A 21750-nucleotide genomic window follows, 5' to 3' on the forward strand; every position below is an offset into this window, starting at 1 on the left:
GACGCGTCTCCCGATTGGGCTATTTGCAGCGGGAGATGTTATGAGGCCGGGCGGGGCGGGACAAGCTGCCAGGGGTCTGTGGCCGGTCCCCGGAATTGGGTGCGGAGGGGCGGCGCTGGTACTCTGGGGCCTGAGACGTTGTGTGTGACCTGTAGTGTGGAGTAGCGCAGCTGCCTTTCTTCCGTTCCACCTGCAGCGCGGAATTCGTTCAGCTGCTGTGAAGATCTTAAAAGGGAAAAAAACTGAATGAATAACGCTTCGCTGCTACCCTCTTCCCCGGTTACCAGTAGCTATTTTGCCGCTGGGCGTGAAAAGACACTCCCTTATCTTAAAGTCCCACATCGCCTCGCAGCCTCTTTTCCCTTCGCTGCAAAAAAGGAGCAAAAATTCACCGACACCTCAGGGTGGGACCTGTGATCCCTCGATTCTGCATATCTAGCTCTATCACTGTCTCCCTGTTCGGCTCTGAAGCCGAGCGCGGAGTCTCTCTCTTCGCAGTAGAAACCTCGCTTTCTGGCTGCTCTTGCTCAGCGTTCGGGAGATCGGAGAAGGCGGGGAAGGTTTTGTGTGTGCCTGGACTTGGGGTAGTTCGGGGTGGGGGCGCGTAGGTCCCCTGACACATTGGGAGCAGGGTGGCGAGCTACTCCACCCCCCACCCCAGGCTAATCCCGCTTCCCCAGCGTCGGTTCCCGGGACCGTATTATTCAAGACAGAAAATATTCAGCCCCAGAGCCTCCCCTGGGGAGGGGAGGGGAAGGAGGTGGAGTGGGAGGAGGTGGATCCAGGGAGGAAGAAGCGAGAAATCCGCCCCCGGGAAACAGCTCGGCGCGGCAGCGGAGCAAGGCACTTCTGTCACTTGGCGATCGCCGGCGCTTCAGTGCGGCCCCGGCCCGGCCCGGCGAGGCTAGGGGAGAGTCCGGCGGCCGCCGCCCCGCCCCACGCCCTCCCGCGGCGGCCGAGAGCCCGGGGCCGGCCGGGACAGGTCGCGGCGGTGCCTGGGAGCAGCCGGCCGGGGGCGGCGGCCTCGGAGCGCGCGGCGGGCAGCGCCGGATCGTCGTCCGGCTCGGACCAGCTCGCACTTGGCTTGCGGAGCGCGCTGTCCTGGGGCTGGTCGGCCCGGTGCGGATCCACTCGCCGCTTCCTCCGGTGCGTTTCTGTTTGATTTTCCGCCTTAGCCGAGAGGGCGCAGCGCCCGCGGGCGGGTGTGGAGCCCGGCTCACCGTGGTCTCCTTCCCTTCCCGCCACCTCGGACCACCCCGCTCGGCCCGCGGGAGCCGACGGCTGGCGCCCGGCGGGGGCGGAGGGGCCGCGCCCGCGTGTGCGGAGCGAGGGAGAGCCCGCGGGAGGAGGGAAGGGCACAAAGGCCGGCTGCGGGCGACGGGGTCCGGCCGGCGGCCGTGGAGGAGGGGCGCCTCCCCGCCGCTCATGAATATTAACCGAGCCTGCGGCCTAGCGCGTCCCGGCCGGGCCCGACGCCCCGGCCCGCGTCCGCGCTCCTGCTGGCCGCCGCGCCCAGCGGGCGGGAAGGGTGAGCTCCTCGCTTTTTGTCCCCCCCACCCACCCATGACCTGGGTTCCCCACACCTTTTTCAAAGCACATATTTGGGCCGCCCTTCCCCGGAGATCGAGATCACCGACCCGCCTCTGGAAGGGGCGGAGGAAATCGTGGTAGGTGGGTGGTGGTTTTCTTTTTTCTATTTTTTCCCCCCTAGGTGGCCACAGGGAAAGGGAAAGATATAATGTCGAGTGGTAGTTTGGGCAGCAGCAACTAAATAGAAGTTGCTTGTGTTGCGGCTTCATTTAGGTAGCTCCGGAATCATGTCCCTGGGAAGAGAGGGAGCTGCGCCCGAGTCCCGCCCGCCCCCGCGCGGTCCCCACCCAGCCTTGCCGCGGGCCAAGGAAAACAGCCGCCTCCTCGGGGACACCGGCCTGGGCGCAGGGGCAGGCTGCGGGCGCCCCGAGTCACCCAGCCGGCGCTGGCCGCGTCCGAGGCTGGCTTTTTGTTTTTATTTTGGGGTGAATGGGTGGGAGGGGAGCGAGGAGGGTTTTTGTAAAGTATTATCCCATTTTAGTCTCGTGGAAAGAAAACTTCCCTTAAGTATATCTATCTGGGTGATGCGGAAGAACATATACACTCCTTCCCTTATGCACAAAAAATACATTAATTAAATGCACTTGAAAAGGGAATGGTTTTTCTTGAGGGCTGCACAACAGCTAGGAATGTTCGTCGTAACCACCATACAGTTCTGATGTTTCTTTTCGCCTGATTTATACATTTCTCCCTCTCTCTCTCTCTCTCTCTCTCTCTCTCTCTCTCTCTCTCTCTCGTGTGTGTGTGTGTGTGTGTGTGTGTGGCTTATTTCAACTTTAATTTCTGTGGTTCATCAGCGTGGATCGAATTATTTTTCCAGGTGTTGGAAATGCGCAGTTGGGGTAGACATGTGGGCAAGGCTAAGGTCAGCGTCTGGAGAAAGTTCACGCCCTTTAACTTTTCCCTGTTCCAGGAGCGATCTTGTTGGGAGCCGGCGCTCTAGCCTTCACAACCCACTCAGATTCCACTTGAACTCGGGAGGAAGGGGACCGCTTTCTGCAGTTGGCCTCACTAGCTGCCAAGAAGCCTGTCTTTGTTTTTGAAGTCTAGAGAAATGGACGGAGACGGTGCAGTCAGTTGAAGCCCCAAGCAACCATCGGGGCATCCTGCTGGGGCTTCATAAAAACATTCCTTCCCGGGCACATTATTTGTTTCACCGGCCCTGTGTTTCTCCTTGGAGCCTGGTGTGGAATTATTACATTTTTTTGTTGTGTGGCGGCATTTACCCCCAATGTGTACTCCAAAGGGTTGGTCCCTTCTTTGTGATTTGAAATGAAATGATGGCCACACGTCGAACTGGTCTGCCGGAGGGAGATGGTGACACGCTCAAGGCCCACGGGTCTCCTGCCTGCGAGGTAAGTGCAGAGACAGTATCCCCAGCCCACTGTGGCTAGTGTGTGTGGGGGTGTCCTCTCTGGGCCCCTCGGGGGAGGGTCACTTGCCACCAGGCCTAAGAAGAGGCTTTTGGGAGCTTTGAGTTGGTCGGTGGCAGCACCCTTGCCTGACCACTAGCAAGGTGAAGCGTCGCCCATTTTTATTTCCAGGAACTGCCAGTGATTTCTTTGCAAGAATGTTTTCCTCACTTTGAAAAGTCACCATCCAGTCACCTCTGAGTGGGGAATTCTCCCATTTCAGTTGTCTGGGAATACCAACTCTCTGTTTTCCTTCAGTCCCCATTCTCCAGTACTTTTGGAGTTGGGCTGGTAAAGGGGGGTGGCTTTGTGAATTTTGTATGTGCATATCCAGGATTAGTCCTCTCAGGTGGTGGCAGTTGGTTGTGCTGCTTACACCTGAAGCTACCTCTCTGATACCAGTGGGTGTCCTTGCTACTGTTGGTGTGGATCTCTTTATTGGGTAGAAAAACAAGTCTTTTTCTAATGGCTAGTTTAGGCACAGCCTTGGAAAACTACTTTATAGGATTGTAATTCCACCTCCCTGAAAAATCTCCTGCCTTCACTGTCATTTAGGCCCTTCCTTTCACTGCTCAAAAGATCTGTGAGCTGCTCTGGGTTGTTGGGTGGCTTTCACTGCCTTCAGACCAGCATCTTTGGAGGGGCCCAGAAGACTTTATGCCAGGCTTCCTGAAATTTTTTGAGCAGGCAGGTCAGAAATTGTAGAAAATCTGTTAATTCACGACACCATATGCCCTGTTGCCTCTCATATCCTCCCCCCCCTCATTATATTTGGAGTTTACTTCTATGACTATATTGTATTTAATTTGCTTGCTAAATATACTGAGGAGTATTATTCTTATAAACTTTTCTTTTGAAATGCCTGTATTTTTACTGAAAGATTGAAGGTTTCTTTAGATAGCAGTAATATTCCCAAATGTATCTCATAAGTGTTAAATTTTAACTTCATAGTCATTGAAACAAGGTCTAGTTCTAAGTGTGTGAGTTTTGGCATTTTAATAAAAATGAATAAAAGGGTTACATTTTTGTTTGTAAAGCATGCAGAGAAAATTACATCGTGCAGCTTACTTCATATTGCATTAGAAAGTTTAAGCAGAAAATAGGGAGGTAGGTACAATATAATTTATCAGACAGAGCTATAGGTTTACAGTTAGAATCAGTGTTTTACTTCTTGACACCACACCTGTAAACACCTGCTTGCAGGTAAAAAATGTGATTAAGTATAACACCACAATCCTCTGATCATGGTAAACCATAATCACTCCTTTTGGAAGGCCTACCTACAACTGGTGATTGCTTAATGTGTATTGTAGTTACATAATAACATGTACTGTGGTCCTAAAGCCTTATTTGTCCCTGCCTCATGAATACTTTAATTAGCATTCATTTGCATTATATTTGCAAGAACTAATGTTATTTGTGGGGTTTTGTGTTTTTTTTTTTTTTTTTGGTCATTTAAAGGATGTCCTGAAACCAAGAATTTATAATACACACATCTTGTCCTTGGCTTACAAGGCAGTGTTTCCAGTTGCAAACTCGGCTTTTATTAACAATGACAGTTATGTATTTTTTTTTAAGGGCTGTAAAATTTGTTTTCACTTGGCCCTTACTGCTGGCATGGCCCTATTATTTCTAGTCTGAGAACCAGAGAAACACTGCATTGTCTGTATTTTGCTCATACATACTTGAGTTTGTATATCTGCTTTGGCTTGATAGATATTTCTTTGAACACTGCACTTAATATTGGTGCTTAACTTGATCAGAAGTATTACATTGTGGGATAGTATTATCATTTTTTAAAAACTTTTGAAAACCAATAGCTATGTTCTAATACGTGTTTGAATAATAAATGTGTGATTTTACCTAACCAAGAGATGAGCATATATGTCTTAATATTAATGCTTTTAATCAGCCCAAAAATGTAATTTTGTAAAACAGAAGAAATACATATAGTGAGTTAGTAGGCTCCGCTGTTTCATGCCTTAATCTAATTAGCTAACTCCACCTTCTACAAATAAGGTCTGTTGCTTTGATGAAAAATAATCAGAAATTTCTTGTTCATCTTCAGAATTAGAATCTAATTGTGTTGCTGGATGAATAAATTTAGGCACCACCACCCCCTCCCCCCCCAACAATATATTGGAAGGTTAAAAAACAAATAACAATCTCCTTATGTAATAAAGGATTGTGACAATATATCTAGATTGGCATTATACAGTAAGGATGACACACTGTGTTCACACAAAATCATATATTTTGCACATCGAAGATGTATTTTTCAAAATTGGTTTAACTTATTGTGAGCCAGATAAGTGTTTCTGGTGTGTGTGTGTGTGTGTGTGTGTGTACAATTTGATCTGTGAAGTAGTCTGACATCTAGCCTTTAGTAACTTCACTCACAAAGTCACTGTGTAGACTCTGAATCCTCTGATATTCTCTCACTTTCATATCTAATATTTATCCTTTGAGGTTCAACTCGCTTTTTCTTCTTTTTTCCAAAGGTGAAAACTTTGGCTTTCAGCTTTCTAGACATGCTGTTTTTCTGATATCAACATTTATTTTGCTTTTTATCTGTCAGTTATAGTGTTGTCCAAGTGTTTAGCACTTTTACTATCCATTATTAAAATAAGCTTATTTACTAATGCTAATTAACTTATTTTATGTTTTGCTTCTTCACCCAGGCTAACTTTATTCTATGACTAGAATGTGTTATAGCTGATGAAAAATATGTTGGTTGATTTTGGAATAGTGTAAATAATAACATAAAGGCTTTTTTCTGTGCATGAGTTCATATGAAAATTTATACTTTTTTTCTTCTTTCTGGAATACACACTATACACTTTACTTTTATCCCAGAGTCCCTTGTTCCTTCTCAAGTTCTCTCTCCCTTCATATCTTTCCCTCTTACTTTCTTTCTGTTTTTAGGGTTCTTCTTCCTCTGCTGCCCCCTTCATGTTGGTTTTAACCAGAGCCAGGCCCTCCCAGTTCCCCTATTCTCTTTTCTCATTCCCCAGGTTTTATTTTACACCATCCCCTGGTTTTAATTGAATGTATGCCAGTGTTTACAAATTTGCAACTCTATTCAGATTTTACGGTTTCTCTCTAGACCTATACAGACTATTGTTTACCAGTTCTTTTTGCTAGCCCACCGGCATTTCAAACTCAACAAATTGTTCCCCTATCATCAACCTGTGTTTCTTCTTTTAGTGAGTAGCACTACTATCTGCTTATTTGTTCAGGTCGAAAACTAGGTTATCATCCCTCATCTTCCTCCTCCTTCCTCCTCTCCAAAATCCTATTGAGTCTGCATTCCCATTCCCACTGCCACTACCTGAGTTCAGGCCACATCTCGAAGGTGAACCCGGGCCGGCGCTCTGTCTCTGCCATAGATTGCTCTTCCTGCAATAGAAAGCTGATCATTGTATTCCCCTGCATAAAACAATTTTCTGATTCCACACTGCTTGGAAATACAGTTCAAACTCCTGAGAATTCTTAAAGGACAATGATAGTCTGGGCTGCAATCAATCTCTTATCTCATCTGTTTCCTCTTTCTGTACATCTTACACTGAACTGATTTCAGGTCCTTATAAGTGGTCCTTATAAATGCAGTTTTCCTTCACCCTTCCTTTAGTATCCCCTCCTTTATAGTGTGTGCTACATAGCAGGTGCTTAATAAATATTCGTTGAATGAATGGGTATGTAGGAAAGGCCTTAACGTTCATTAAATGTTCACTTAGGTTTCAGTATACTAGACTCTCTTGATTACCCTCCTACCTTCTTGTTTCTTCTTCCTCAGTCTCTTTTAAGTTTCTTCAACTTCCTGACCTGTTAAATCTTCATATACCTCAGGGCTCAGTTTGATCCTTTTTTCCTCTTGCTGTATTAAGTTTTGTGGTTTTAAGTATCAAGTATAAACTGCTAATTCATATATGTACATATACACATATATTTGTGTGTGTGTGTCCACCCTGACCTGTCCCTTGAATTCGGGTTTCTATGTCCAAGTGATCTGCCTACTCAGAAACTCCTCCTGGATATTGAATAGGCATACCCAAAACCAAATTCCCACTTCTCTACGTCCACTCCCCCAGCTCACTGTCCCAATTTGCTCCTTGTACAGTCCTTCTCACCTTAAGCAATAGTAATTCCACCCTTCCAGGCCAGGAATCTGGGAGTGATCTTTGATCTCTCATTTTTCTCAGGCATAACATACAAATCTGGTTGACTGGTCTCTCAGCCTCAGTTCCTGCCAGGCTAGAGTCTATTCTCCACACAGTAATCAGAGTGAGCCTTTTATAAAACAGACCATGTCACTGCTTTGCTCAAATTCCTCTAATGGCTTCTCATTTCCCCCAGGATAAAAGCCAAAGTTCTGACTGCCCCACAAAGCCTGATGCAGTTTATCCCTGTCTCCCCCCTCCCCCCCCATCCCACCTCTAGTTACTCTCACCCTCCTCACTCTGTACTGGCTGTTCTGGACTCTTACTGCACATGCCATTCCCAGAGCCTTGCCACTTGCTGTACCCTCTTCTTGTGACCTCCCCCACCCCCAGGGTGTCCTCACAGCTGGCTTCCTTGTCTGCTTCTGGTTCTGCTTAGAGGTCATCTGCTGATTGAAGCCTTTAGTGACCATTGTTTATTGAACACCTCTTCCCTGCTCCTGTGACAGGACCTGCCCTCCTTCCTTGCTTTATTTTTCTCCCTGTCACATAATCTCCAGCTGACATGCTGATTGGCATTTTGCTTATTTATTTGGATAGATACTGAATCTAGAATGTAAGTGTTAGTTGCAGTTTGTTTTGTTTACATTGTATTTCTTGTGCCTAAGAGTACTTAGCACATTGTAGGACCTCAGGTTGTTTTTTTTCCCAATGAATGAATGAAATGAGGACTAAGACATATTTCACAATGTTACTGAGTTTCTGTGTAGGTATGTAATATGTGAATACTTAATTTAGATTATACAAAAATATGTAGAATATGAAATGTATGTTCTTCCTTAGACCTGTATTTCCAGTAGGACTGCTGTTAACATTTGTGGTGCTGTTTTTCTTTGCATCTTTCTTGTCTTTCAGAAGCTGATAACTAAGTAACAGTAACCAAGGCGGTGTATAGTACAAATGTATGAAATAATTTGTACTAAGAGATGAGATAATAATAATTAATAGATTAATGGGTAGGGAATCAGACTAGTAGAGAAAGTATAGAAAGAAAATGTGTCTGTATTGACACATTTTTTTCTTAAAATGAATGGCTAGTATAGGAATACTCCTTATTATATTTTTTATTTTTAATATCAAACATTTTATTAAGAGCTAAAAATGATTACAACATGGACTATGACAAAATGTTGGCAGTTGTTAATTCTGAATGATGAGAATTTTGGGATTGTATTATTTTTGTATTTTCTCTCTTTTGTTTAATTCCAAAACTACAATAAAAAGACAGTATTTACAGATTTTATAAATAGGTAATATTTTATCAGTCTGGTGAAAATCTGGTTTCTAGAAAACCTGCACTGCTTAAAATATGCTTGAACACTTTTTTGAAAAGTATACACACTACTGAAACAATACTTCAACATTGTTTTAAAAGCCTATGTTTTCCTAACTGGAAGCTTAGGATTTACTCTGGGCTAGTTGCAGTACAATATAATATAACACTATCATTTTATTTGGAACTTGTGTTTGTTCATGCACCTGAATCTGTCAGAATACCATTGCATGTCAGAAGCTTTATGCTGTAAGTTAGGATTAAAGGCCAAGTTTGTTGGCATTAAGAAGAGCAGCAGATATGATTAAGAGGCATTTCAGCAGAAGTCTGGGCTTGAATGTATGGAGTGGGACTAGCACTAGATAAGGGCCATCAAAAAAATGACTCGGGTCTAAAGAAAATTTCTCCACACATTATTAGTGTTCCTTAGCATTCATTTCTTCGAAGTTTAATGTGTTATGAAGTTTCATGTTCCTTGATTATATAATCTCTGGTCTGTCATTGCTTTAGTTATGACCAGGTCAAATCTAGTAGAGAAGTGACTTCTTTTGTTCTTTGCTTTGTGAAGGCCCGGTCAATTTATTATATTTAACAATGTGCTGGTTTAAGTATGGGCACTGCTAGTGTTGATGAAGATGCACAGATGCTGTTATTGAAAGCAGCTATTTTCTGTTACAGAAAGACCATATGGTAGGCACTTGTTTTTCTTTCTGGTCGATGTGATTAGATTAGTAAAATGAAAGGTTATTGGACTTAAAGATTATCCCAGTATTTTTCTAATTTTAATTGACCATAAGGAATCAAATACATTAAGATATTATGAGCCTTTTATATATTCTGTTGGCTTAAGTAGAAAGACATCTTCACTCAAAAGCTCAATTTTGGATTGCTTCCACCAAAATAATTTTTTTCAGTCATATTTTTTCTTTAAATTCTTGTCTGTGGATATGTTTTTCATTGATTCTAGAGAGAGGAAGGGAGATGGAGAGGGAAAGAGAGAGAGAAAGTGGTGGTGGTGGGGAGAGTGAGAAACGTTGATTGGTTGCTTCCCATATGTACCCTGACCAGAGGATCAAATCTGAAACCTAGTTACGTGCCCTGACTGGGACTGGGAATCAAATCCGAGACCCTCTGGTGCATAGGAGACACTCTAACCAACCGAGCCACACTGGCCAGGGCAAGTTGTCATATTCCTTAAAAAAATCAAGCATTGCGTAAGTAGTTCAGTTTGCAATAAAACCTGGAAGATGGCCTTTTGTACCTCTTAGGATAACTCTGAAAGACAATGGATGTATTGTACTGTAGGTTGAATAAACCCAATGTGATGAAAATGATTTTTTATAAGTTCTCTTTTTTCCTAATTATCTATTAATATGCAAGAAAAAGTTTTTAGATAGAACAGAACCAACAATTATCAGAAAATGGCAAGTTGAATTTATTTACTTTTCCATAGTCAGACTAGCTATTGATGAGTTTTCTGTTTGATAATGGACATGTTTTTGATTCAGAATTGGTTACCTATTGCCTTTTTCCCTTGTTGTCTGTCTCTGTTTTGAAGAGAATCTGGCATAGTTCTTTTTTTTTTTTTATCCTCACCGGACACTTTTGCATTCATCTTCAGATAGAGTGAGAGAGAGGAAGAGAGAGAGAGAGAAACATTGATGTGAGAGAGACACATCAACTGGCTGCCACCCACACGACCCCAACCGGGGCCAGGGACAAACTGCAACTGGGGTACATACCCTTAGCAGGAACTGAGCCTGGGTCTCTTTGGACTGCGGGCCGACACTCTGACTGCTGAGCCAAACTGGCCAGGGCTATGAGTCATGAGATATATGTAGTATTGCTTATAACCCTACACCTTCTTTTTCCTTCTAACGTAATAAAGACAGTTTCTTGATTTCTCTTTTGTTTACTGCATTAATCTTTAATATGTCTTGACAGACTTAGTCTTAAGAACATTTTGTTTTTCTCATTACTTACAATGTAGAGTATCCTTAAATATCAGTAGATAGAATGGTTATATTTCTTCTGGATGTGTCTTATCTACTATGATCTTGGGGATTAATAGTCATCATTTTTTGTAACCGTGGGATAACTACATATCTAAATTCCTAGTATTTTTCTAATAAGTAAAGATTCTGTATTTAAAAGAACTTCTGGCCCTGGCCAGTTTGGCTCAGCGGTTAGAGCATCGGCCTGCGGTCTGGAGAGACCCGGGTTCGGTTCCCGCTAAGGGCATGTACCTCGGTTGCAGTTTGTCCCCGGCCCTGGTTGGTCGTGTGGGTGGCAGCCGCTGGATGTGTCCCTTTCACGTCGATGTTTCTCTCTCTCTCTCTCTTCCTCTCTCTCCCTCCCACTCTATCTGAACAGAAAATAGAAAAATGTCCTCAGGTGAGGATATAAAAAAAAAAAAGAACTTCTGTTAGTATGATCAATGAGATCTAATTTCTCTGGATTCTGCATCTTGGCTTCTGGAAACATTTCATATCTTAGTGAATGTGAGGGGAGGGAATTGTTCTGGGCACTCAGTTTATTTATTTATTTAATTATTTTTATTCTCACCTGAGAACATTTTTGCACTTATCTTCAGATAGAGCAGGAGGGAGAGACTGGGGAAGAGAGAGACAGAGAGAAACATCGGTGTGAGAGAGACACATCGATTGGCTGCCACCCACACGACCCCAACTGGGGCCAAGGACAAACTGCAACCGAGGCACGTGCCCTTAGCGGAAATCGAACCTGGGACTCTCTGGTCCACGGGCCAACGCTCTAACTGTTGAGCCAAACCAGCCAGGTCTGGGCACCCACTTTAAACCTGATATTTATTATAATGCTTTTAGGAAACTGTTTTCAGTTTACATTTTTAATTTATTTAATAACATATTTTAGATATCCTTTGCACACAAGGAGGGGGTTGGAGGTCTATCTGTCTACCTCCAATTACAAAATTGATGATATATATCAATCAGTTTTATAAATGTATGAAAGGAGAAACTCTTAAAAAGCACTGTACAAAGATATTTTAAGGGCCCTGATCAGTTTGGCTCAGCAGTTAGAGCATCGGCCCACCGATCAATGAGTCAGGAGTTCGATCCTGGTCAAGGGCATGTACCTCAGTTGCAGTTCCTCCTGACCCTGGTCGTGTCGTGCAGCAGGCAACCAGTTGATGTGGCTCTATCACATCGATGTTTCTCTCTGTCTCTCTCTCCCTCCTTCCTTCCCACTCTGTCTGATGATAAATGGAAAAATGTCCTCGGGTGAAGAATTAAAAAAAAAAGATATTTTAAGGATCATAATATGGGAAAAAAGATGAATTTTATATGGCTCTGAAGGGCAGAACTAGGATCAGTGGATAGTTAAATGGGCCAATGTGTTCTTTGCAGAGATAGGATGACCTTCAGTTAGAAGATTACAGAGGAGATTCCTCCTTTGGTAGGTATATAAGTCAGGTAATTTTGGATGATTATTAGAATCCCTTGAACAACTTTTGAAACTACAGATTCTTTTCCTCACAATTTAGCTAATGAATCAGAACAGAATCCTTGGGAATGAGACCCCAAAACCTTAACTTTAAAAAAGGTCCCGTGGGCCCTGACCGATTTGGCTCAGCAGTTAGAGCGTTGGCCGGCGGACCAGAGAGTCCCGGGTTCGGTTCCCACTAAGGGTACATACCTTGGTTGCAGTTTGTCCCCGGCCCCTGTTGGGGTCCAGTGGGTGGCAACCACTCAATGTGTCTCTCTCATGTCAATGTTTCTCTCTCTCTTCCCTCCTCCTGCTCTATGTGAAGATAAATGCAAAAATGTCCTCGTGTGATGATTTAACAAAAAAAAGTCCTGTGGCCCCGCAGGTGTGGCTCAATGGACTGTGGCTCAGTGGATTGAGCATCCCATGGACTGAGAGAGGTCCTGGTTTGATTCCCAGTCTGGGCACATGCCAGGGTTGCAGGCTCAATCACCATAAGAGGCATACAGGAGGTAGCCGGTCAGTGTTTCTCACATCGATGTATCTCTCTCTCTAAAAAATCAATAAAAACGTATTTAAAAATATATATATATATAAAATGTCCCCTGGTGATCTTCCAAGTGTAAGAACAATAGGACTAAATAATAGTCACAGCTACTTTCAAAGTCTAAATTCTTATAGACTTCACATATTTCTAAATGTTATTAGTTTTCCAAAATAATATTCTTTTCCTATAATATGTTTTATATCAAAAGAGTGCTTTTTTTTTTTTTTTTATTCTCACCCGAGGGCATTTTTCCATTTTTTGTTCAGATAGAGTGGGAGAGAGAGAGAGGAAGAGAGAAAGAGAAACATGGACGTGAAAGGGACACATTGATGGCTTCCTCCCGCACGACCCCAACCAGGGCGGGGACAAACTGCAACCAAGATACGTGCCCTTAGCGGGAACCAAACCCGGGTCTCTCTGGACCACAGGCCAATGCTCTAACCGCTGAGCCAAACTGGCCAGGGCTCAAAAGAGCTCTTTAAAATGTAAGTGATGGGTGGGGTTTTTTTTTATGTATCAAAAGTGAACATTTTTAAGGTGCTAGAACTCTGACTTCGGTTCCACTAAAGCTATTGTTACTTTTTAGCTGTATTATGAAAGTAATTTATTTCATATCATTTTCTTTATGCAAATAACTGTTAGAATAATTTCTTTGGAGCATCTTGTAATTTTTTGTTTATATTAATTATCAAGAATAGTAACACAGTGGAAGAAAAAATATATTGTTCTTTACCTACGTATACATTGTGAAGGGTTTCAGAGATCATTCTAACATAAATAATAATAAACAAATCATTAACAAAATACTTTCTGCATACCCTTTCTCCATTAACATCAGCAGTTATTGTGTCTGTCCATTGGATCAATCTTGTCTTTCAGTCTCACTGACTGTGAGATGCATTCGCTAATACAATGCAAATACAATGTAAACTAATTACAGAGTCCAACTGCCAATTGTGCAATAGAAGCAGGATTTCTTGACGTCAGCGAGAGTGATGTTGGAGAAGGAGCAAAACCACTAACAAAGAGGATCTGGCAGAGCCAGACCAGTGAACAAATGAAGAAAGCTTAATCAAGGTTGATAGGCATCTCAAAAGAGAACGATTTGAATTAGAAGGATTAAAAAAAGAGTTTGAGAAAACTGATGTCCTCGAATGTGATTGCATATAAGGGGACGTATTTCTTTTCTCTGAGGAAGTAATGTTTAGTTTGGACCCTAGTGCTAATGCCACTGAGAGTTAATAGAAAACCCCAGTTTCTCTAGTTGACTTTGAAATAAAGCTGTTTAAACAGAGGTCCAGGGGTAACTTCTCGAAAGGTCCTACTTCTGTAATAGTCCTCAGATGCCCAAATATTTCAGAGTTCTGAATATTTTAGATTATTTCATTTTCTTAAAATCCCTTTATTGGCCGGTGTGGCTCCGTGTATTGAGTGTTGCCCCATGGACTGAGGTCCCTGTTCAATTCCCTGTCAGGGCATGTGCCTGGGTTGTGGGCTCTATCCCCAGTAGGGGGCATGCAGGAGGCAGCCAATCGGTGTTTCTCACGTAGATGTTTCTCTCTCTCTCTTTAAAGAATCAATGAAAACACATTAAAAAAATACACAATAAAATCCCTTTATTTTGGGGTATGTGAAGAACTGTACATATTTAATGTATACAGTTCTGTGAGTTTGCAGATAAGTATACACCCCAGTCCCCACCATCAGGGCCATAAACATATCCACAATCTCCCAAAGTTTCCTACCAACTCCTTTACTGTTGTTGTTATTACTGTTATTATTTTGTCATAACGACACTTAACATAGGATCTACCACCTTAGTAAATTTAAAGTATACAACATGGTATTGTTAGCTCTTGGCACTATGATTTCCAGAACTTTTTTTATCTTGCATAACTAAAATTTTGTACCCTTTGACCATCACTTCTTCAATTCCTGCAATTCCTCTGCTTCCATGAGTTTGACTGTTTTATTATTATTATTTTAATCCTCACCTGAGGACATTGTTCCATATTTTGTTCAGGCAGAGTGGGAGGCAGAGAGAGAGAGAGAGAGAGAGAGAGAAAAACATTGACGTGAAAGGGACACATCGAGTGGCTGCCAACCGCACGACCCAACCAGGGCCGGGGACAAACTGCAACTGAGGCACGTGCCCTTAGCGGGAACCAAACCCGGGTCTCTCCAGACCGCAGGCCAATGCTCTAACCGCTGAGCAAAACCAGCCAGGGCTGTTTTATTATTTTTTAATTTAATTTTTAAAAAATGGTATTTACTGTGCTTTTGTTTGTTAATCCTCATCTGAGGATATTTTTTCCTTTTTTTTTGAGAGAGAGTGGAAGCGAGGGAGGGAGGGGTGAGAAGAGGGAAAGAGAGAGAGAAACATAGATGTCAGAGAGACACATAGATTGTTTGCCTCCCACACATGTTCCAACAGGGGCCTGGGGATTGAACCTGCATCCCAGATATGTGCCCTTGAGTGTGAATTGAACCTGAGACCCTTCAGTGTAAGGCTGATAATCTAACTACTGAACATACCAGCCAGGGTGAGTTTGGCTGTTTTAGATTACATATAAGTGAGATCACACAGTATTTTGTCTTTCTGTGTCTGGCTTATAACCTTAGCATAATGTCCTACAGATCCATCCAAGTTGTTGCAATTGGCAAGATTTTCTTTGTTTTTTTTTAAGGCTGAACAATATTCTCTTCAAGGTCCTGATTTTAGTTCCTTTGTTAAGTACCCAGAAGTGGGATTGCTGGATCATATAATAGTTCTGTTTTTAATTTTGGAGGAACCTCCGTATACTGGCTCTACCAAGTAATATTCCCACCAACAGTGTCCCCAAGCTCCCCTTTTCCCCACATCTTCACTAGCACTTGGTATCTTTTGTTTTTTAACAATAGCCATTCTAAGAGAGCGAGCAGATATCTCACTGAGGTTCCTTGGTGACTGGTGAGGTTGAACACTTTTTCATATACCCGTCAGCCATCTGTATGTCCTTTTTTAGAAATGTCTGTTTCGGTCCTTTGCCCATTTTTAAATTGGATTATTTGGGTGTTTTTTTGTTTTTGTTTTTAGATGCCTTTTATTTTTTTATTAAAAAAATCATACTAGTAGGAACAGTTACAATTACACTGTAGACTCAGTGGGATGACCAGGAACCACTGGAGTCTTTCTTGGGGTGGTGTGAGTTGTACAAGAACTCCTAGCTGAAGAGATTAGTAGAACTTCTTAGTTTATGGTCACTAGAAATGCTGTGCTCCAAAAGTCATCTCATTAACATAACAAAAGACCGCTGATGCTCTCATCACTCAGGAAGTTCCAAGAGTTTTAGGATCTCTGTGCCACAAATGGGGATGGAGACCAAATACATATTTATTATAGATCATAGTATCATACCTTAAGATATGCAAATTACAAAAACTGCCGCAAGAAGAAATGAAAAAAAATTCTGACTAGTGCCATATAGGTTAAAGAAAAGGAGTTTGCAATAAAAAACCTCCTGAGAAACAAAACTCTATATCCAGATGGTGGTGTTGATATATTCTATCACACATTTAAGGAAGAAATCATACACATTTTATACAAACAAAAAATAGAGGTGGAGGAAACACCTTTCTCCTTTTTATGAGGTGGCATAACCCTGGCAATAGCCAGATGAGAACATTATAAGAAGAGGAATTCAGATCAGTAACCCTCATGATTATAGATCTAAAAATCCTTAACAAAATGTTAGCTAATCAAATCTAGTAATATATGCAAAAGATAATATATCATGATTAAGTTCTAGTTATCCCAGGAATGAGAGGTTAGTATATCATTTTAACATATTAAGAGTTTAACATGTTAACAGAATAAAGGAGGAAGTTATATGATCATCTCAGTAGATGCAGAAAAAGCACTTAACTAAATTTAACACTCACTCATCATAAAAACTTTGAGAAAACTGGGACTATAAAGAAACTTACTCACTTTGATAAAGGGGCTCCGTACTGCTATTGTACTTGGTGAAATATTGATGACTTTATTACTGCTGAGATTGGGAAGAGGGCAGGGCTATCTGCTGTTCATACTCCATTGAACAGCAAACTGGAGATCCTTCTTAGTGCAGTAAGTCAAGAAAAAGAAGTAAAAGGAAGGAAAAAGGGAAGGAAGAGAAATCAACATGGTCTCATGTTGATTGTTCACATAGGAAGTGGTAAGGAATCTACCAGTAAAACTTGCTGGAACTGGTAATTTTACAAGGTCACAGGATAGAAAGATACAAAGTTACTATACAAAAATCACTATTTTCTATATACTGTCAATAAGCAATTAGTGGAATAAAAATAATATCATTATTGTTTTAATATTTTAAATACAACGTTGCTAAATAGAAAGATATACTGTTTATGGATTGGAAAACTCACTATAATTAAGGTATGACTTAGCCACACATTGCTATGTAAATTCAATTCAATCCCAATTAAAATTTCAGCAGGGTTTAAACTTTTTTTGTTGTTAGAAATAGACAAACTGATCCTAAAATTTATATGGAAAGGCAAAGGACATAGAGTAATCACAAAAAGATCAAAGTTTGGAGGACTCACTCTGGTATTTCATAATTGTTACTCAAAAAGCCACAAAATAAAAACAGTATGGAATTGGTATAATGATAGATGTATAGAACTGTGGAAGAGAACAGAGTACGATCATTTGAATGCAGTGGCGTGAATTCAGGTGATGCTGGAAGAAGATCTTTGTGGGCAGACATGAACCTTCACCTTTACCTTACATTGCACAGAAAAGTCAGCCCAGATAGCACACTAAAGTAACCAGAAGCCTATGACAATAAAACAGAACAAAATATGTGTAGCTCTGAGGTAGACCAAGATGTCTGAGACAGGACACAAAAACACACTAGCCAGAGTGAAAAAAAAAAAAAAGATAAATTGGACTTATCAAAACGAAAAACTTCTGCTCTTTGTAAAACACCATTAAAAAAGTGAAAAATCAAGCCACAGAGGGGGAGAAAATATTTTCAAACCATGTATCTCATCGAGGACTTGCTTCCAGAATATATCAAGGACCTTTACAACTCACAATAGACCAGCCCTGAGGGGAATGGCAGGGACCTGTGGAAGTCTGCAGGTGGCGGCCCTCTGCTTCAGGCCCAGGGCAGTGTGAGCCAGGCAAAGGGTGAGAATGATTAAGAAGGAAAACCGCCAAATTGAGGAAGAAAAGTCATATCATAATAAACACTTGTTAATCTGTAAATCAGTTTCCAAATAAGATTTTCTCTGACTTTGCAAAGGTGATATGGTTGTTAAAGAACTGTGTAGTTTGTACTTTTTTTGCTTGGAAATATATAAATAAAGTTATTTAGTAGTCTGATTTCTGGCATGTGGTATGTATCTGTCTCTAGTTTTGAGTGTCACAGACTTCTAATATTCTTTATTCCTGTTGCACTTCAGTTATTTATGCTATTGACATTTACTAGCCTTAATATTTATTTATTTATTTATTTATTTAATTACTTATTTATTTATTTTTTAGCCTCACGCGAGGACATTTTTCCATTTTTTTGTTCAGATAGAGTGGGAGGGAGAGAGAGACAGAAAAAAAAAATATATATATATATATATATAGAGAGAGAGAGAGAGACAAACATCGACATGAAAAGGGACACACCGAGTGGCTGCCACCCACACTACCCAAGCAGGGCCGGGGACAAACTGCAACCGAGGTACATGCCCTTAGCGGGAACCGAACCCGTGTCTCTCGGGACCGCAGACCGATGCTCCAACCGCTGAGCCAAACTGGACAGGGCAGCCTTAATATTTATTTAATCTTAATAAACTGTAAGTGCTAGACTGTAATGTGTTTCCAGAAAACAGTGAGATAAAGTAGATTTTAGATAATTTTAGGGCTTATTTTTAATTATTTTATTGATTTTAGAGAGAGAGGAGAGGAGAGGGAGAGAGAGATAGAAATATCCATGACAGAGAATATGGATTGGCCGCCTCCTGCATGCCCCACACTGGGATCAGGCTGACAGCCTGGGCATGTACCCTGATCGGGAATTGAACTGGCGACCTCTTGGTGCATGGGTTGACACTCAACCACTGAACCACACCGGCTGAGCATCTGCTGGAAATGTCGATTAGGGTTTTAAGAGAGAACATCGAACCCTTATTAAGTACCTTACCTCATTTTATCCCCACAACAACCCCATGAGGTATATATTATTATATCCATTTTAAAGATGTGGGAACTTAGGTACAGAGAGCTTAGTTAAGGTTACACAGACAGAAGGGGAATATAGTGATTTAATGGATAGAGTGTTAACTTGATCATCATAAATTTACCAGAAGGGAGGAAAAAACTTGAGGGAGAAAAACCTTTACTTTAATTTGGATTTACTGGTTTCTCATTAATGGAAAGAGTTTGTGTTCAGTTATTTAAGTGGTAAACAGTTCAATGGCAAATTAATAGACAGCTTGAAACTTTTATCAACCCTGTATTATCTTTTGGCAAACTAGGAAACTTGATGTCTTCAAAGTGTCAAATTATGGTACCAAATGACTGAAATCTCCTGTTGCTTCAATGGCATTAGTGAGCAAAAGCTATATGCTGAGTTTATTGTCCTAGAGTTGGTCTGGTATGGAAGGTAACTTTCTATAGGTGTCATAAGGTTCTACTTATTGTTTCTCTAGAGTGCTAGATTGATCATATTTTATAAGTTTTTCTGGAAAAGCCTGCGCCGCAGTTCATTTAAAGCTGAGCAACTGTAACAAGATTTAAAGTATATTTAAAATACAAATTGGTATTACAGAATAGTCATAGGGATGTGTAAAGTACAACATAGGAAATAGAGTCAATAATATTCTAGTAACTATGCATGGTATCAGATGGGTGTGAGATTTATCAGGATGATCACGTCGTAAGTTATGTATTATCTAATCACTAGGGTGTACACTTGAAACTGATAATATAGATCAACTGTAGTTGAAAAATAAAGATATGATTTAAAAATAATAGCAGTATATATATTTCTTCCTTTTAATGTCTTACTGTCCAACCTAAAACATTTACTCAAAGCAAATGGCAGATTCATTGTCCCCTGAATATACATGAAGTCTGGAGTGTTTTCATGTTTGTTCATGTCCATTTTGCCTGAAATACCTTTCCCATGCCTTCTCGATTGTGTAAATCCCATGCTTCCTTCAAAGTTTGCTCAAATTTTACCTGCTTGTAAAGCTTGCTCTGACCTTAGTGACCCCAGGTAGAAAAGATGTTCCCAGTCCCCGGGGAGATGATCTTGCTTCCTGTTTTTTCCTCCTCATTCTTTCTTTTCTTCTGGACTTCTGCCATCCATCAGGTTACCCTGATCTCTAGTGTTATTTGTATAGATCTTTAATCCATTATCCAAAATTCTTGTGTTTTTCAGAATTCAAAGGTTTTCAAGTTTTAGAAATGGATGATGATACAGGTTCTGCAATAGCACCCAGCTCTTAGAGCAATTTCTCCTATAAATGCACACATTTTTATACTATGAGGGATAAATAGGCTTAGAAAGAGCTTCATGTCGGCTCAGGACAGGGCAGTTTTTGCCATCAATGGGTTACAGAACATGTTTTAACTTTCAGACCTGTTTGAATTTCAGACATGTCCATGTAGGATTGTAGATGTATGTTACCCAAATGTATATATATTGGGGGAAAACATCTAATAATCATACGACACTTTATGATTTTTTTTTGGCTTGCTTTTCCTTTTTTTTATAGAACTAAATCCATTCAAAAGGTGACCTATGTGTGTCTGCCTATCTGTTTATCTGCCTGTCTGTCTAGCTACCTATCTGCCTATCTGTATTAACTGATAGATGTAAACATATGTCATGTGTGTCAGTTCTTATTGTAGCTCCAATTGTCTCATTTTTGACTAGTGGTAGCCTCTTCCAGGTTTCTCCCAAGTTCTTTTTTTTTTTTATCCTCACCCAAGGACATTTTTCCATTTTTTGTTCAGATAGAGTGGGAGGGAGAGAGAGGAAGAGAGAGAGAAAGAAACATTGATGCGAAAGGGACATATCGAGTGGCTGCCACCCGCACGACCAGCCAGGGCCAGGGCCAGGGACAAACTGTAACCGAGGCACACGCCCTTAGCGGGAACCAAACCCGGGTCTCTCTGGACCTCAGGCTAACGCTCCAGCCGCTAAACCAAACTGGCCAGGGCTCTCCCAAGTTCTTATGACATGAGCCTAATTGTCTTTGGTAGCTTTCTGTCCAGAATGATTTTCTAATTTAGCTTTTATGTATATTTCCTGCCCAAGACCTGGAATCAGCCATTTTTTAAAGAAGCCCTATATTCTTTTAGTGGTGAATGATATTTCAGGATCACATCTGGATGATAGAGATGTTTATTGCTACTGAGTGGTAATTGTTTATGGTTTTTTTCACACTAACTTTTTATTTTGAAATAACTGTAGACTCACAGGAAAGTTGCAAAGATACTATTACACTACAGATACTTTGTATCCTTCATCCACATTTCCCTAATGTAAACATCTGTTAAATAACCATAGTACAATAATCTAAACCAGGAAATAAGTATTACAACAATATTAAGTTATACACTGTGTTTAGGAATGACTTATAAAAGTTTGATTATAGTTGTGTCTTTAGTCTTCAAGTTCTTTTTTTTCCCTTTGGTATGAACTTTTGTTTAGTGGTTCTTTACTACTAAGAAAGATCTATCAGACCACCTGGTAACTTTTGAATATAAGATGCCTGAAACCCTTCCCTCCCCTCTTCTGGAGTTGTTCAGAATCTCAGGTGGGGATAGAATATATAGTCTTAGTATAGGTATTTGGGATTTTGCTAGAATTCCTTCTGTCCTAACAGCTTAATGGGATCATTTAAGGAAGGAAGCAATTTGTGTTTCCTTACAACTGGTGATAATGACCCTTTGGTCCCCCAAATAAAAGTTATCTTAAATGATTCAAATTTGATGCTTCTAGTATTGAAGATTCCTATCATACTTAGAATTTTCCTTCCACATTTATTGACTCATTCAACAAATGCTTACTGAGCGCCTTCTAAGTGCCAGACACTGGGGATACAGCAGTGTCAAGGTACAGACATGGTCTTGGCTTTGCCATCATGGCTATACATGGGTAACGGGCAGCACAAAGGGCCAGGTAATTGGATTATAAGAGAGTGCCATGAGTGTTGCTTTCGTAGGAGAGCTTGGAGCTCTGAAACACA

At 41.3% G+C, this 21750-nt stretch overlaps 1 protein-coding gene across 6 annotated transcripts in view; it reads left to right on the forward strand.

Annotated features, from left to right (window-relative positions):
• Positions 1 to 1044: 1044 nt before the first annotated feature.
• ARHGAP21 (Rho GTPase activating protein 21) overlaps positions 1045 to 21750 on the forward strand; it is a 151283-nt gene continuing 130577 nt past the window's right edge. For 2 of the 6 annotated variants that reach the window (XM_036257079.1, XM_036257123.1), the window contains exons 1-2: positions 1045 to 1146; positions 2504 to 2945. In XM_036257079.1, coding sequence (XP_036112972.1) covers positions 2868 to 2945 — 78 coding nt within the window. In that variant the 5' untranslated portion in view covers positions 1045 to 1146; positions 2504 to 2867. Of the gene's footprint in view, positions 1147 to 1502; positions 1529 to 1616; positions 1672 to 1728; positions 1804 to 2503; positions 2946 to 21750 lie in introns of those variants that run through there. The other 4 variants (XM_036257105.1, XM_036257086.1, XM_036257115.1 and 1 more) reach the window with 4 other exon arrangements.

The sequence above is a fragment of the Molossus molossus genome, unplaced genomic scaffold (assembly GCF_014108415.1).
Source record: "Molossus molossus isolate mMolMol1 unplaced genomic scaffold, mMolMol1.p scaffold_m16_p_1, whole genome shotgun sequence".
Taxonomy (NCBI): domain Eukaryota; kingdom Metazoa; phylum Chordata; class Mammalia; order Chiroptera; family Molossidae; genus Molossus; species Molossus molossus.